Source organism: Myotis myotis, unplaced genomic scaffold, assembly GCF_014108235.1.
Source record: "Myotis myotis isolate mMyoMyo1 unplaced genomic scaffold, mMyoMyo1.p scaffold_m19_p_9, whole genome shotgun sequence".
Taxonomy (NCBI): Eukaryota; Metazoa; Chordata; class Mammalia; order Chiroptera; family Vespertilionidae; genus Myotis; species Myotis myotis.
The window spans coordinates 30656354-30674855 of NW_023416401.1; the positions used below are offsets into that span (position 1 = coordinate 30656354).

The window sequence follows — 18502 nt, forward strand, 5'->3', positions numbered from 1 at the left end:
TGTAATTTTTCTTCATTGTGGTCTAAATCCTGCCCACTCTGAAGTTTATGCATACTAGAGGAGTTTCCCCTAACCTGGTGTGGGATGGCTACCTGGAGCTGCTAGAATTACTGGTAGGGTCAACCATATTAAAGTCCTTTGGCATCACGGGGACCTGCTTGGAGATCTCACCATCGGTTCTTCATTAGGTTAGATTGTGGCAAGGAATAAGGAGATACTAGATCACATTCAAGTGCCATCTTGGTCACTGCTTCTAGGGTTACATATCTGTGGATTAGGAGTCTTACAAAATCTGGCATTGGCTAAAATCTTCTCACCATGAGTAATATTTTAATGAGGTCCTTTTCTATTTATCAGCATTATAGGGTTTTCTTAAATTGACTATAGAATTTCAATTCGTAAGTTCTTTTAATATTAAGAAAAGCCAAAATTTGAGTGTTTGCATTTGTTTTTTTTCTCTTCCTTATCTAGAAACGGTGGAAAGAACTTTCTAAAGAAGATTTATGTCCTGTTTTTGATCATTCACCAACCAAACTAATGAATGAAAAATACAATGGGAACAGGATAGGGCTAGAAGAAGAAAAACTGACAGGTGACAGATACACAGGATTGTCCTCTAAAATGCAAGATACTGTGGAGGAGAACAGTGAGAGGTAAGAATAAAAAGATGAGACTGTTTTTTAGAAAAGTCAGTAGATGTGAACTAATGTAGGCCCTTTGTTTATTGAACTAATATAACCACTTATTTATTACCTGAAGGTATTTAAATAGTATATGATTACATCACTGATCTCAAGGAACTTCCCATTCTAATAAGAAGCCAATACTTACAGACAGACACCTGTTGGAAATGTTGAACAAAATATGAATTGAGCATAAAAGTTAATATATATAATTGGGTGCTAAAATATATAGCATGGTAGAGAAAATAAATGGTACGAATACCTGCCATTTGCACAATTATGTAGTGTTTGTACTATAGTTATAATGTAATTGGTAATCTGGCTTTTATAAAATTATAAAATATTTAATTGAATATTAAAGCTTAATTCTATTATTGGAAAAAGAATAAAGTTTTAAAAAAATCTAATATAGTAATAAATTACTTTTTAAAATCTAATATAGTTGTAAAAAAATCCGCATCATAACTTTTAGATATAATCTACATACCATTAAGTTTATTCATTTAAAGTGTACATTTCTATAGATTTAGTATATTTACAGTTGTATAGTCATCACCATAATCTAAATTTTGGAACATTTTCATGGTCCCAATCTCTATAGCTATTTTTTTTTTTAAATTCAAGATCTAATTGAGGATCATGCATCATATTTGGTTAACATGATTCTTTTTTTAAAATTATCTTTTTATTGATTTCAGAGAGAGGAAGGGAGAGGGAGAAAGGTAGAAACATCAATGATGAGAGAGAATCATTGATTGGCTGCCTCCTGCACACGCCCTACTGGAGATCAAGACTGCAAACTGGGCAGGTGTCCTGACAGGGAATGGAATGGTGACCTCTCAGTGGATTTTCATCCACTGAGCCACACTGGCCTAGCCAGTTAATGTGATGCTTTAGTCTCCTTTAATCTGTTCGCCACTTTTTTTTTTTCTTGCTTGACTTTGGCGTTTTTGCAGCTTCTAGACCAGTTCCTTTTTTAAAATATATTTTTATTGATTTCAGAGAGGGAGAGAGAGATAGAAACATCAATGATCAGAGAGAACCACCGATCGGCTGCCTCCCGCACGCCCCCAACTGGGGAACGAGCCCACAACCCGGGCATATGCCCTTGACCGGAATCAAACCCGAGACCCCTCAGTCCACAGGCCGACGCTCTATCCACTGAGCCAAACCAGCTAGGGCAAGACCAGTTCCTTTTAGAATGCTCCTCAATCTGGATTCGTCTGATTGTTTTTCATTATTAGATTCAGGTTAGACATTTTGGTTAGGAAAAGGTTGGCTCTTAATGTCATAGTAGACACTGAAAAGGCATTCAAGATTTTTTCATCAAGCTACATGATCAAAGCCATGCTTTAGGAAAATTACTGTGGCAATGTTTAATTTGGAGGCAGGAAGACTGGTTAGTTTTTTGCAGTAATATAGGCAATTGTAACTTACATGTTACCTTTTGCTGTTCTTTATGTAGTCCTAGGGTCATTATCTTGGAGATCAAAGAGCTTCCATTGGAACATAAATTCTGTATTAAGCAAATGAAAGCTAGAGATGTGTATGGACAGAGTAATAGGCACTCCCACGACAGACTATTCTTGGACATAATAAGTTGATGGCTTTTATCAAGGGCTTTGTCAAAAATCAAGTATAAACACAAAAGGGATCAGATGATAGGGGACCCGCTTATCTTTCCACTTCTGGCTGGTTAGCAAAGAAAGAAAGAAAAGAGATCAAAGGACTTGTATGCATGCATATAAGCCTAACCAATGGACATAGACACCAGGGGGGTGAGGGTATGAGTGGGGTGTAAGGGGCAAGGGAGGGATAAGGACACATGTGTAATACCTTAATCAATAAAGAAAAAAAATAAGAAAGAAAGAAAACTGACAGTCACCAGTTCAAGAAAGAAAGCTCAATGCTTATTATCAGGTCCTACTAAAAGTATTTGTTAATGTTTTATATATTATCAGAACACATCTTTGGACCGTTTAGAGTACTGAGGCTTTTTATCCCTTTTAGTTGTTTATGTTTTTGAGAATTTTCGTAAGAGTTTATTTGAGCCAAATCTTTTCCTTTTAAAAAAAAATTACAATGTTTGAGTTGAAAAACGTGTGTGTGTGGGAAGTGTGGATATTTGAGGTTAGGTCCTCTGTATGAGAGTAATTAAGTCCTGCCAAGCACTTCTTATAATTTGTTCATATTTATTCGTAGTGTTCTACGGAAACGAATTCGAGAAGACAGAAAAGCTAACACTGCTCAGAAGGTGCAGCAGATGAAACAGAGGCTAAATGAGACTGAACGAAAAAGAAAAAGGTGGTTATATTGGCAACCTATTTTCACTAAGATGGGGTTTGTGTCAGTCATTTTGGTTGGCGCTTTTGTTGGCTGGACACTGTTTTTTCAGCAGAGTGTCCTATAAATAATACAATTGTGCCCAGCAAGCTTCTGCACTAATAGCTGACAGTGTTGCATTTAATCACAAGGATTTTTCTCTTAGCGAACTTCTCATATCCCCCAAAATGGAGCAGTAGAATAGACACCAACCAGATAAATAATATATTCAGTCCTCAGCCCAACATCTCAGGGCACTATCCCCAAGTTGTAAACGGTGATCTAAAATAAAGACTCTAATGCCTGTTAAAAACTGGTACATTTTGCAACTGTATTCATACATGTTAAACGTAATATTTCACCTGACCAAATTGAGGAAGATCCTTTATCACAAGGATTTGTTTTTGATGCTACCTGGATTTTAACCTGCACTTGATACAAGCAATAAATATCGTGGTTTTATCTACATTATATTACTGAAAAGAAAATGACCTTTAAATAATGTGTGTAATGTATACTGTACTATTGACATGAGCATCAATAATTTATATTCTTAACCATTTCAAGGTAAATATATTTTATAAATATTTAATCTTACTTTTGTAGTTAAATGTACTTTTTTAGAAAGCTAAATTTGAAAAATTTGTTATAATAAAAAATTGTATGTGGTTCAATTGTACTGGATATTTTCATAAGGAGAAATTTGAGCAGTTAGAATTCCTAGTAAGCATTTTTTTTTTTTACCATATCTATGCATTTCTTTTATGTTTTATGGTTTTTCCAATTTTAAAAAGAAAATCAAAGAAACAAAATTTTCCCCTAAAAATATATTTGAAAGGAAATTCTCCTTACTGAATAGTCAGGTAATACAGTTGATCAAGACTTTGTAATGGTTTCTGTAAAGCCCATTACTTATACTTCTTATTTTTTATGACGATTTCAATGTAACTACCCTAATTTATAATTGGGGTAAATCATGATTTAGAAAATAAAAATCAGGAGCAGCATTTTACTGCCATGATTTCAGTATACTAGACTGAATTTTGAAATAAATATTTTTAAGTTCTTTCTACTTAAATAAATAGTATGATGATTTACAAACTTTACATTGTCCCTTTAACTTCTTAATGGGTATTTTTAAAGTATATTGTTTAATGAATTTAACTGCTGCTGGAATGGCAGTTTTCTTCAAACCCTACATTCCATTAAGTGTTCAACTTATTTAACTTAAACTTTAAATAGTTGTTATACATTTAATTGCTGAAATAATGAAATATCATTATTTTACTGGTTTTCAAACTGTGCTCATTAGATTTCTAAGGGGTCAACAAGAAGTGGTAGGAAAGACTCCAAGGTATCAACCTTTACTTTCAACCGGACCATCTCTCTCCTTTATTTCTTCTATATACTACGTAAGATTTTTGCATGAAGTTTAATTATTTTAAGGGATTAGTTATAATTTAAAAAAACAGTTTGAAAACCATTGACAGATGTTTTAAGTTGATTTGGTAGCCTTCTTGAATGTGTTAATTGTGCTGCAAGTATGAAAGAGGATGTAGGTGGTACTACATATTAAATAAACTTCTGCCTGTGTCCTAATTCAGTATTACTGTGTCCTGTAACCTTTAAATGGAAAGGAGGTAAGAGGGACATTTTCTTATGTCTGTCTGCATTAAATCTGTGTTCAAGCACCAAGACCTTTATGTTTTAGTTCATTATTATTTAAAATCTTTCTTTCCAACTTGTCTTGCTTTGTATTATTCTGCAACTCAAATATGGCTAGACCATATTAAATTTCCAGTTGAAGATAGCCTTGCTTTAAACAAAAAGGTAAAGACTTATTATGGAAAGCAAATGCTGATCATAATGCACACTGCCCCACTGCAGGAGAATGAGCTTCATTGGATTCAGTATCGCAGCTTTGCTTTTTGTCTGCTTTCTGTCCTTCTGGGTGGTGTTTGTTGTAACATTTTTAAAATTATAGTCAGTGTAGTAAACATTTGTTGATGAACTTCTGCAATGTTAGTTATCTTACCTCCTCCAAGCAGGTCCTTGAGGATAGTGTGTTAAGTTTTTACCAACAATAATAATAGGTGCCATGTACTAATTGATAATATATGGCAACATGCTGTGGTGCCTATAGTCTTCATCCTGACCCTTTATTAAATGAGGGGTGCTAATCAGAGAGAAGGACACAAACATGACTCCTGCCTTCTCAGGTAACAGCCAGAGGAAAAAGTTACTAATCCATGACGGGTTCTACATATTTACACAATTTGTGTATGCTTAGGTCTTCATAATATTTTCTAATTTTAACAGATTTTCAGAGTCAGTTGTATAGTTTGATTTTAGTGAAGTAGTAATATTTTTAATAGGTTAAGGAAGAAAAAAGGATATTTTTAAAGTCAGAGGCTTTATTATTTACATTAAGAAAAGAACATTTACAATAACATCCAGTTCATTTTTGTTTATATTTACTCCTACTAATAAACTGACAGTAGCCTTTGATTTAATGCCATCTTCTCTGGCTACACCAACTGTGTATATCCAGGTTTCACCAAGTATTTTATGCTATCTTATATTGATTTTTATCTATGCTTGCACATATATGTAAAAATACAATTCTCCATATATAATTTAACCATATGTAAAATTAAAATAATACCCTTTTTCTGAATTCTTAAGAGGCTTAAAAATGTAATAGAGAACTTTAGAACAATATAAAGACCATTTCTCATGTTTAAAGAATATTTTCTATATTTTCTCTGATTTTCTATCTTTTTGGTCCATTTCACTGTGAGTTAATATTTCTATCAAGGAATGAACATAAAAAGAGAAAGGAAGTGAAAATCTTGTTGATTACAAAATAAAGTAGCTCTGCTTAACAGGTATGTCAGAGGAAGGAGTTGTAACGCTTACATTAATTTTATAAATATTTTTATATAAACTAGAATTGATGGTGTGAATCAAAAGGTACATACTGGTTTATAAAGTAGTTTATGACATCAAGCAGTCCTTCAGTTTTAATATCAATTCCTTCTTTGTTTTCAGCATCAATTCAAAGTGATGGTTGCTACCATTTATTGATCGTTTACTGTGTGCCAAGCACTGTGCTAAGCACTTTTCATATGTTATATTATCCTATTTAATCCTCACAACAAGCTTTTGAGGTAGGTGGTGTTATTATTAAGTCATAATCAACCTGAGACTTGACATTTCTACATTCTTTTACGCTATCTTTGAAAAGTCTCATGTGTATAGTTTATTTTAGAATTAGATATCTCTCCAAGAAAGACATAACCTTGTACAAATCATATTTCCCTCTTTGAAAAATATCTCTGACTAGATTCTATAGAAATGCAGGCCAGAACCTGATTACATTAGAAATATTTATATTGACCATTATATACTCTTATTTTAATGAGTACCTACATTTCCAAAATGCCTGCCTGGCTATTATATTATATTTTAAATCTAGTTGTCCTAGATTTTTACTTTCAGATATAAATCTTATAGAGATTTTTTATGTAGTCTATTATAAGCCTAATGCTTATTATGTATATCTGTGTTCAGGCAAGAGTCTAGGAGTTATGCCTGCCAACATTAACTTATTTTTCTCCCAATGGGTCCACATGGGTTTGTCAGGGGGCAGGGAGTGTGGATCTCTTAGTCTGCTGCACACTAGCAGAGGGTGGAGGGGTGGAGGGTGGCTGACGTTGGAACTTGGTGCATTGATCCTAGTCTGGGACTAAGTGCACAGCAGAAATGTCTGCACTGTGCTCCTGTGTTCTCATTTCTACATTAGCAGTTAATTATGTCTCTTATTTTAAGAAACCCTTTTTTGGCTTTGACTTATTTAGATGGTAGGAGCACAAAACCTTATGAAATGAAATTTTGAAAAATAGAGACATATTATTTTTCCCACATAATAAAATGAAGTTCTCCCCACAGGTCTTGGTCATTCTTTGAATAATTTATTCTGGAATTGACCTGTGTGTTTTTTTTAAATCTTTTCTCTTAGTTAATTGGTTTGAATCTGATTGCATTTTTCCTTATACCTACCTTCAAAACACTGTTTATGGGACAGGAATACCAGCAGCCCTTACAGCAATGGATGTGTTAGAAATTCTAGCCATCTATTGTTCCACTGAATATGAGTGATAACATGCCTCGGTGGGAAGAAACTCAGATTGTGGAAGCTCCACAATGCTTGTTCTACTCAAGAATCCTCACTCCAGAAATTATGTACTTATCGGCTATATCCATGTACCTGGCCATAATGGAGCCATTTCATTGTTCATCCAGATTTGGGAATTTAAGCTTTTAAGATTTGGAAATTTTATGCTATCCACTTGATTAGGTAGTGTGCTAAAGAAAAAACTTCTAGGGAAATGGTATGGGTTTGCTGTCTCATTTTTCCCTCAACAGTAGGGACATTCATCACATTCAGATTGCTCTAAGCACAAGTGTTTTCTCTCGATACTCTTCAGAGAAAGGGTTACCTCATTTGGCCACTGGATTCTAGAAACTTTGGGGAGAATTTTTCCTCACAGTCAGTGCTGATCCTTTTCTCAAGTCGTATGCATTCACTCCATCACAGAGCGCAGCCAAGTGTAAGCGGCGGTTCAGACAAGAAGCCACTGCTTGGTTTGGGAGGCTTTGTCCTGATCAGTAACAGTCTGAACAGCTGACAATGAAAACATGTTAAAGTGCTCTGACACCTCTGTGCAATCCACTAGGAGAGGGAAAAATTCAATCTTTTGAACTCTATTTTGGTTTTATAATTTTGAGTGGAATATGAGAATTATGGGATTTAGTGAGGATATTACAGAGTCGATTTTAATATTGTCTGGTTTTCCATGGCATAGTATGTTTGGGGAGCTATAAGGAGACTTGCTTAGGAATTTTTTTCTTTAAAGAGACCATTTGGTGCTCTAATTTGGCATAGATGTTTTAGACACGTAATGGTGTTGATATTTCAAATGTCTGCTATAAAAAAGTTGTTTTGAGTTTGGGAATTCAAGAGAGGGAAACTGGGTAAGTTCATTTTGTTTATAAGGCAATGCTTTGCTTATCTTAGAGGAGTTTTTCTTATTCCAGTGGCAGAACCAATTTTGGGTGCAGTTTTGATTTTCTATTACTTCAGGTGTGGAGCCGGCTTGGGAACCTTTTGCTCTGTGTGTGAGCCCAGCCCTCATTCCATTCCAGCATTAGCACGGGGGGTCAGTATCTGAGGGCTACTGCTCCAAAGGAAGCACCAAGCAGGATTAATTCCACTTGATTTATTTGAACCGATTTCACTTTTATCTTGTTAAATAAAACAGCAAAAAATGATTCAGGTGAATCCCCCCCTCCCCCCTAAAATGAAGCCCATTTGTCTTTTCAGTCTTGGAAATAAATAGTCTTTTAAAATCGTTAACATTCCCAATGATTTCATCTTATTTTCTTGTCCCCCATAATAATACTTAAAAAGAAAAAAAAGTGAATTTTTAAAAACACTGTTTCTTTTAGTTGTTGTAAATGGTAATTTTCTTTGGTAATTGTGTCTTTAATACCCTGTTGGGGAAGACAGCATTGTATGTTGAATAGCTACAGTTCTGCCGATCAGTTTAAATATATAACCTAAATTTAACCCCCATAGTACTTTTTCTAGATACATCACATTACCCCTATTTTGAGGTAATAAAACTGAGTCGAAAGATAAGTACCTTGTTCAAGCTTGCTCAGCTAGTACATACCAGAGCTGGGATTCAAACTCTACTCTTTAGAATTCCATTAACTACAGATCTCATACTTTTTCCATTATGTCACACTGACTCTGTTTTTATGCAATATTTAAACCAGATATTTAGATTGAAAAACATTAGGCAACTACTTTTACTTGTTAACATTTAAAGTAACCCTCTATTTCTTAAGTGAAACAAAAATCTTATGAAACAGTTTAAACTACCAATAGACCAGAGAAATACTGTAACATCCAAATGTTCAGTTTAAACCATTATTTCATGCACTTTGGCTGGGTTAAGTTCCTTTGTTTCACTGAACAATTTTGTGAATGCTGGGGAATAAAGATGTGTTTTGTAGCAGCACATTAAGCAGCCATAGTAGTTTTTGTGACCCACAGGTGTCTAAGGAGACTGTTTTCTTGATGACTTGACATTTCTCTGTCGGTGCTAGAAAATCTGAGAAAACGGGTATTGAGAACACCAGAGTGCTTGGTACTATTGTTCTTTCCTTCGGTAGAAGGAGCCAGTAGTCAGGAGAAACTCCAGTCGTGGTATTTTGGGGTTTTTGACTAAATGTTTTGGAAAAATATATGTGGGTATGGTTTATATATCCTGTTTATATATGTGGGGATACAATAATGACAAGTACTTAGATTTGGGTTATTTTTTTGTTGTAGTGAGAGAAGTTGGGGGAAGAATGAAAATACCATTTATCTAAAAAGTTTGGCTATTTGCAAACATTGTGAAATAACATAAAAAACTCAACTGCCCTAAAAATAGCTATTTCATCTGTCTATTGTTTGTTTAAACTCTCATTTATCTTTTTGGCATTAAAATACAATAAATCAATTACTTTATGTCTGTGTTTTCTTTTATATTGATAGTAACTAAATTGTGTCACCAGTTCTATATTGCTATATTCATTAATGTTATCTTCAGGACAAAAAGCATGCTGCTAATAGGCCGTGATTTTAATGTTCAAACATTACATTCATAATGTTTTTAGCAGTATGATACAGTGGAGGTCCAAATTGGATTAGACTTTTGAATTGAATGGAAAAGTGTTGGTAAGTCTAGCACATACATATAGTCTTGCTAAACTGTGGTGGATCTATTTTTTTAAAACCTGTCTGTCAGTATCTCACATGGAGGTTATTTCTTGAGTAATATAGTATGACCAACAAAATTCATAGTAATTCCTGGAAAAACAATATGAGTTATGGTGCTTTAACATGAGCCTACCTCACACCACCAATTCTATTTGAAAACCTAGCACTTAAGCAATTTTACCAACATACAGTGAAGCACTTAAGTGTGGTTGAATGTGATATGTTGGAATGTTTCTTGTTGCCTTTTTAGTTCATTGTTAGTCCTTTTATGTTTGTGTGTATCTGTGTACATCTGTGTGTTTGGTAAATATGAATTGAATAGATGACTTCTTATTTTATGTTTTAGGCCAAGATTGACAGACACCTAAGTATTCATGACTTGAGAATATTCTGCAGCTATAAATTTTGAACCATTGATGTGCAAAGCAAGACCTGAAGCCCACTCCGGAAACTAATGTGAGGCTTGATAAACCCGTAGATTGCCTCACATTTATCTGTTTACAAAGTAAACTTTACATCCAGGGAAAGAAGAGCACCACCAGCAGAAGACTTTGCAGAACTCTCTAATTTGATGATTTGTTAAGTTTTTTAATCTAATGTATGAAATGTGGAAAGATGTAAAAGAAATAAATTAGGAGAGACTACTTTGTATTGTACTGCCACTTCTACTGTATTTTTATACTTTTTGGCAGCATTAAATATTTTTATTAAATAGACCATGTTGGTTTGTGTGCATTATCTTAGCACAGCTGTACTTCAAATAATGTTTTCTTTAGGATTTACTCTCAAATTTTTTATAACTAAACAGTTGACATGTAACGCTGGCACTTGCTTCTTGAGGTTTTTTTGTTTTTTTTTTTAGTTACCCCTCAGTAGCCTATCAATATAGATTAGGTAAAAACAATAAAAGGAAAGTAATATTCTTTTACTGCTTGGAAAAATAGTAATATGGATAATGGTATTAATTCCAAATAAGTATAGCAACTCAGCTATACTTGCTGAGTTGATTTTTTTAAAAAATCACAGTGTTATTTATCTAACACAATATTGTGTTAGATGTTGTTTTCCCCAAACATTTCCTGTTATAAAGAGACCAGCAATTCTTTCCTGAGTGAGGCTTTTGACTCCTTTATCATTTTTTTTAATATATATTTTATTGATTTTTACAGAGAGGAAGGGAGATGGATAGAGAGTTAGAAACATTGATGAGAGAGAAACATCAATCAGCTGCCTCCTGCACACCCCCAACTGGGGATGTGCCCGCAACCCAGGTACATGCCCTTGACGAATCGAACCTGGGACCCTTCAGTCCGCAGGCCGACGCTCTATCCACTGAGCCAAACCAGCTAGGGCATCCTTTATCATTTAAATTCCCAACTAAGTGATGGGTTTGGTTTATGTATCCAGTCAGTTGTCAAGTTATTGGTGATTTTCTTGTTGTCCAAAGATACTCAAGCCTCTGCATCACATAAGCATCACCTTAACATTATAACAGCTCATAATTTATTTTGTTTTGCCAACTGTGAAAGTTTTATAATACTGTTCATTGAATAAACCTATTTTATCTTTTTTTCTTTATTTTCTATCTTATCTTTAAAAATTTTAGGTAACCTTATGTTCTTTTCAACTGTTTTCCAGGGATTCTTAGGTCTATTTTTAGGAGTAAGCAAACTATTAATCCTTGCTAAATATTTCCTAAAGAATGCACGAAAAGTTTATTATACCACAAAGTGGTACAGCAAAGATAATCCATTGTTTCAACAAAGCTTAAAAGAGTTACCAGAGAAATAAGCCAGTCAGAGAAAGATAAAATCACATGATCTCATATGGAATATAATGAACAACAAACTGATGAGCTAAAAATAGATCCAGAGACATAGAAGTATCGAACAGACCACCCAACCTCAGGGGGGATGCGGTGGGGAGTGGGGGGGATGGCAGTGGGGGGGCGGTATGATGGTGAGAGATCAAGTCTTGTATGCAAGCATAACCCATGGACAGCCAGTAGGGGGTGGTGAGGGCATGTGCTGGACGGGGCGGGGGGGGGGGGGGTGGTTAGGAATGAGCGGGGAGAGGTCAATGGGAAAAGGATTCATATATAATACTTTAAACAATAAAGAATTAAAGGGTTATCAGAACTCAACTGCTTCAATTTCCTCACTTGCCATATTTACCCCACTAGTACCTGACTTTCTCATATCACTCCACAAATGACCTAGTAAGGTCATCTTAACTCATATTATAGCCAGATACAGTCAACACTCTTCATTTCTACTTTATACGACTTGGTTATGGTATTAAGTCTTTTGAAGCTTTCTTCTTAAGACTCAGACCTCTCTGGGTTGTCTGACTCAGTCTTTTGCCTCTCTCCTACCCCCCCCCCCCCACACACACACACACACACTTAACATGAGATATATCCTCAACAAAATGTTAAGCCCTAACTGGTTTGGCTCAGTGGATAGAGCATTGGCCTGCAGACTGAAGGTTCCCAGGTTCGAGTCCGGTCAAGGGCATGTACTTTGGTTGCGGGCACATCTCCAGTAGGAGGTGTGCAGGAGGCAACTGATCGATGTTTCTAACTCTTTATCCCTCTCCATTCCTCTCTCTAAAAAAAAATCAACAAAATATATTTTTTAAAAAACAATGTTAAGTATACACTACGTTATTGTTGTCTATAGTTATGTTATACAGATCTATATTGTTTTTCATCTGGTTTAACTGAAAATTTATGCCTATTGATTAGTAACTTCTATTCTCCACCTCCATCCCCCTGCCAGTCCCTGACCACTACCATTCCATTTTTGGATTCCAGGAATTACGACTTTTAACAATTTTTTATTTTTTATTGATTTTTTTGGCGAGAGGGAGAGAGAAACATCAATGTGAGCAACATCTATCAGCTACCTCCTGCACAATGTATTTATTTAGTCCTCACCCAAGGACATGTGGAAGTTTTAAAGCAGAGGATTTATTGAGACTTGGCTAGGCTTTAAGGCAGTGGTTCTCAACCTTGGCTGCACATTAGAATTACCTGGGAATCTTTAAAATCCTGATTTCTGGGCCTCATCCTCCGGAAAGTCTTTCTTTGTTACTAATGTTGTGGTCCCATCTCATAACAAAGAAACAGAATTTCCGGAGGATGAGGCCAGAAATCAGGATTTTAAAAAGATTCCCAGGTGATTCTAATGTGCAGCCAAGGTTGAGAACCACTGCTTTCAGGTAATGAAAGGAGAACAATACAGAAAACTGTTGTTTCAGAGAAAATGCTTTATGCAAGATATAGGCTGTGGTAACAAACACATTCATTCTAAATGAAAACTAATGATATGAGAGAGAAACGTAGATTAGTTGCCTCCCATATGCAACCTAGGTATGTCCCCTGACTGGGAATCGAACCCGTGACTTCCTGGTTCATAAGGTTGATGCTCAACCACCAAGCCACACTGGGCAGGCTTAAGTGTGAGTTTTCAATTGTTGAGTAACCATCCTCAATTATTTGTCTTAATTGGCAATGATGAGCAATTTCATTAGGCTTTCTTGTTCTCCCAAGCTCAGGTACATGATGATGGCTCTCATTCTTCCCTTCTCTCAGACCCCACTGAGCTGTGGGAGTGAGCATCTGGAAGAGCTCAGGTTCTGAATTGTGACCATGGTCGGCATTTCTTGTTACGGGCTTGGTGTGGCTGGTGCACAGTAAACAGAATTGAGCTAGACTTATTTGACAGCCGTGATAGAGATTTGATTGAATGCGATTTTAATGACCTGCACTTAACAACAAAGCAGGCTAATATTTAGAGTTTTAGAAGCAAGCAACAAAATATTGTTTACAGAATGCTTCCAGAGAGAAATCATAGAAAAGTGGTTTGAAAATACCACTCCTTGTGTCAAATCAGTTTTACAAACAAGTGTTCAAAGATTAAAAACTGGTGTTTGGCAGATAGAATGACAGAATCAGCACGCATCTTCTCATGCTTACGTGTTTCCCCCTCTAAGAATTGGGGAAAGAGGTTTGGTATATCAATTTAGAAACTGTACACAAGTGTCTCTACTTATTGGTTTATCCTTCATGTTCACAACAGGAAATTTTCTGAGGACCTGTAGCAAGCAGTTGAGTTACACATTGAGGTTGATGTCTGCCTCCCAGAAGCTGATTATTTGCACAGGTATATAATCTATAACCATGTTTCAGAAATCATTAAGTAAAAATTCAAGGAGGAATATGATGACGCTGAATGTGGGAGGTGGGTAGGGGGCAGATGACAAACACCAGGGAACTTAAAGATTGATGAGCTCTGCAGAGGCCCCAAAGTACTTGGGGGGAAGGAGCAACATTTCTTATAGGCCATATGCCCAAGGTGGAGCACATTTTAAGAGTCAAAAAACAGCATGAGCAATGGTTTGAGCATGGGAAGGAGGCTGGGACCCAGTGAGGATCCAGGCCTGAGTTTTTGGAGATGGCCCAGTAACAGGTGGGAGAATAGGCCAGGAGCAAAGAGAAACGCTTGAGTGACACACTCAGGAAAGCTTTAGATATTTTTGGGCAAGATAGTAACATAAAAGAACAATCTGGCAATGGTGACTATATCCCAGATTAATCTACATTTTCTGTAGTGCTTGTTACCTTTCAACATGTTATGCAGAGTATACTTTTATTATACTTCTTGGTTTTTTTTGTTTGTTTTTAATATATTTTTATTGATTTCCAATAGGAAGGGAAAGGGAGAGAGAGAGATAGAAACATCAATGATGAGAGAGAATCATTGATCAGCTGCCTCCTGCTCACCCCCTACCGACCTTGACAGGAATCAAACCCAGGACCCTTCAGTCCACAGGCACTCTATCCACTGAGCCAAACCTGCTAGGGCTATACTTCTTGTTTATCGCTTGCTAGAATGTTAGCTCCCCAAGAGGGTCAGGGTCTGCAGTGCTGGAACAGTGCCTGGCACATAGTAGGTGCTCAATAAATATTTATTGAATAATTACCATTTTCAAATTTGTCTCAAGACCAAATGTTTAAAATGTCAAATCCTTAAAAGTGAGGTATTTAAAAGCAACTGAATTTCTCTCTGTTGAAATTCATCTGCCTGATTTTTTTTTTAAAGGCCCTGACAGAGAAAAGAATGATTTGGTTGGGAAAATGCTGTTCACAACAGTATTGGGAAGAATCATTTTACATTGAAAGGGAAGTGGGAAACCATGCTGGGGGTGGGAGTAAGTAGGAGCTGGGAAAGGCCACACAGTGTTGGCTTCTGTTCAGGAACCACTAATTATCTTTCCCCTAAATAAAATTTCAGTCAAGAATGGCCACTCAGCACGTTGAATTCAGTTGCAAACACTGGTCATTCAGCTCAGTGTAACAAAGCCACCACAACATCAGAAAAACAGGCTGAATATTGCTGGCAAGTTTTAAAAATGTGTATATTTTTATTTGTTTCAGAGAGAGGGAAGGAGCGGGAGAGAGAGAGAGAAACATCAATGATGAGAGAGAATCATTGATTGGCTGCCTCCTGCACTCTCCTCACTGGGGATGGAGCCTGCAACCCAGGCATGTGCCCTGATTGGGAATCAAACTGTGCCCTCCTGGTTCATAGGTCAACGCTCAATCTTTGAGCCATGCTGGCTGGGCAATCGCTGGCAAGTTTGGTCAGGTTCTTTCATTGAGAACTGTTGTGGAATCATATATGGTACCTATATATAAACATATATGTATGTAACTTACATAAAATATTGCTGAAATAATCATATACACAGAATTTATGAGCTCAGAACAAAACATTTTTTTAAACTTTAAAAAAATATATATTTTATTGATTTTTTACAGAGAGGTAGGGAGAGGGATAGAGAGTTAGAAACATCGATGAGAGAGAAACACCGTTCAGCTGCCTCCTGCACACTCCCCACTGGGATGTGCTCGCAACCAAGGTACATGCCCTTGACTGGAATCGAACCTGGGTCCCTTGAGTCTGCAGGCCGACGCTCTATCCACTGAGCCAAACTGGTCAGGGCAGAACAAAACATTTTAAGAATATCTAAATATGATAGACTTCATTAAAAAATCCTAATCTATTTAGAATTTTAAATGGAATTACTGCCAGATGAAATAAAAGTTTTATCTTCACCACATTTCATTTTATCTGATTTATCTTTCAAGGGAAAAAAAAGTTCTATTTCTGCCAACAGCAGGGCTTCCCGTTCCCTCCTCTCCCCCCTCAAAATATATCCAGTAGCAATAATCCTTTTAAAAACCACATAATTTCAAGGTTAAGGAAAATAAAAACAAACAAACAAGAAAGTTGAAGGAAGAAAATAAGATTTAAAATTTTTATTTAGATCAGAAGTTAGTCAGTAGAACTACTATATTTATAAATTGATACACCATTCTGCATTGTGTAAATGATATCCAAGACAGATTTTTTATAAACAAAAAAGTATAACTGACATATCAAGAGAGAAAATAGTCCAACAGTTCCCTCTGCTGGATGTTTTTTTTTTTAATTTTTCAAATTTATTGATTGATTTTTTTTTTTTAAATATATTTTATTGATTTTTTACAGAGAGGAAGGGAGAAAGATAGAGAGTTAGAAACATCGATGAGCGAGAAACATTGACCAGCTGCCTCCTGCACATCTCCCACTGGGGATGTGCCTGCAACCCAGGTACATGCCCCCGACCGGAATCGAACCCAGGACCCCTCAGTCCGCAGGCCGACGCTCTATCCACTGAGCCAAACCGGTTTTGGCTTTATTGATTGATTTTAGAGAGAGGGGAAGGGGGAAAGAGATGACCATCAAGTTGTTTTCCTCTTATTTATGCATTCATTGTTTTGATTTATGTATGTGCCGGGAAAAGGCTGAACCACAACCTTGGTGTATTGGGACGATGTTCTAACCCAACTGAGCTACCCAGCCACGGCCTATTTTGGAGAAGTTTTTCTCAATTGTCAATTTCCTTTTTTTTTAAAATATATTTTTTTGATTTCAGAGAGGAAGGGAGGAGAGCAAGACAGAAACATCAATGATGAGAGAGAATAATTGATCGGCCACCTCCTGCATGCCCCCCACTGGGGATTGAGCCCACAACCCAGGCATGTGCCCTTGACCGGAATGGAACCTGGGCCCCTTCAGTCCACAGGCTGACACTCTACTGAGCCAAACCAGCTAGGGCCCTCTGCTGGATGTTTTAATAGAAAGCTAGACATACTGATGTCTTGCATAATGGAATGCACAAAAATTGGGGATACAGGCCAAACCTGAATGGTGGTCTCTCTGGGGAGAAGGGGGCATGGCAGGAAGGAAGAGCTGAGGGAACATTTAATGTCTGTATTTTTTGTTTTTTGTTTTTTTAAATATATTTTATTGATTTTTTACAGAGGAAGGGAGAGAGATAGTCAGAAACATCGATGAGAGAGAAACATCAATCAGCTGCCTCCTGCACATCTCCCACTGGGGATGTGCCCACAACCCAGGTACATGCCCTTGACCGGAATCGAACCTGGGAACTTTCAGTCCACAGGCCGACGCTCTATCCACTGAGCCAAACCGGTTTCGGCTAATGTCTGTATTTTTTGAATTTATTATGGTGATAACAGGTTCATCATTTGTGTAATTTAAAAATGTTTTAAACAAGAACCCTGACCAGTATGGCTCAGTTTATTGAGTATCATCCCATGCACCACAAGGTTGCTGGTTTGATTCCCAGTCAGGGCACATACTCAGGTTGTGGGTTCGATCCCCACCCAGTTGGGAAGCAACTGATTGATATTTGTTTCTCACATGGATGTCTCTCTCTCTCTCTCTCTGTCTCTCTGTCTCTCTCCTCCCTTTGTCTCTAAAATCAATAAAAATATTTTTTAAAAATAGCTTTTAAACAAGATTCAAAATTTTATATACAATATTATGTTAATTTAGTTAAATTATGTCTATATCTGTAGATATATAGGTGTATATGTTTAGGTAGAATCACAGCAGAAGTCAATAGTTTTTCATTTTGGCTGTAAGGATTATGGATGATACTTTCTTTATGCTCTTTTGTGCTCATCTGACACCACACATAGTTATTATATTATTGACTATATTCCCTATGCTATACTTTACATCCCCATGACTACTGTGTAACTACCAGTATGTACTGCTTAATCCCTTCACCTTTATCAACCACCAATCTGTTCTCTGTATCTATGAGTTGATTTATGTTTTGTTTGTTCATTTATTTTGTTCTTTTTTTTTTAATATATTTTATTGATTTTTCACAGAGAGGAAGGGAGATAGAGTTAGAAACATCGATGAGAGAGAAACATCGATCAGCTGCCTCTTGCACATCCCCCACTGGGGATGTGCCCGCAACCCAAGTACATGCCCTTGACCGGAATCGAACCCGGGACCTCTCAGTCCGCAGGCTGACGCTCTATCCACTGAGCCAAACCGGTTTCGGCTTTATTTTGTTCTTTATATAAGTAAAATCATATGGTATTTGTCTTTCTCTGTCTGACTTAATTCACTAAACACAATACCCTCTAAGTCCATCCATGTTGTTGCAAATGGTAAAAAAATTTTTTATGACCAAGTAATATTCCATTGTATATATGCACCACTTCTTTATCCATTCATCTATTGATGGGCACTTAGGTTGCATTTATATCTTGGCTATTGTAAATAATACT

At 36.4% G+C, this 18502-nt stretch overlaps 1 protein-coding gene across 4 annotated transcripts in view; it reads left to right on the plus strand.

Annotated features, from left to right (window-relative positions):
- Positions 1-14006, plus strand: part of PTPN2 (protein tyrosine phosphatase non-receptor type 2) — a 67563-nt gene extending 53557 nt beyond the window's left edge. Inside the window, exons 8-11 of one of the 4 annotated variants that reach the window (XR_004970134.1) lie at positions 472-653; positions 2886-2987; positions 10187-10296; positions 13923-14006. Coding sequence is in view for 3 of the 4 variants with exons in the window: in XM_036323695.1 (XP_036179588.1) it covers positions 472-653; positions 2886-3093 (390 nt within the window). In the remaining variant the exon portion in view is untranslated. Of the gene's footprint in view, positions 1-471; positions 654-2885; positions 3754-6056; positions 9581-10186; positions 10558-13922 lie in introns of those variants that run through there. The other 3 variants (XM_036323697.1, XM_036323696.1, XM_036323695.1) reach the window with 3 other exon arrangements.
- Positions 14007-18502: the final 4496 nt, after the last annotated feature.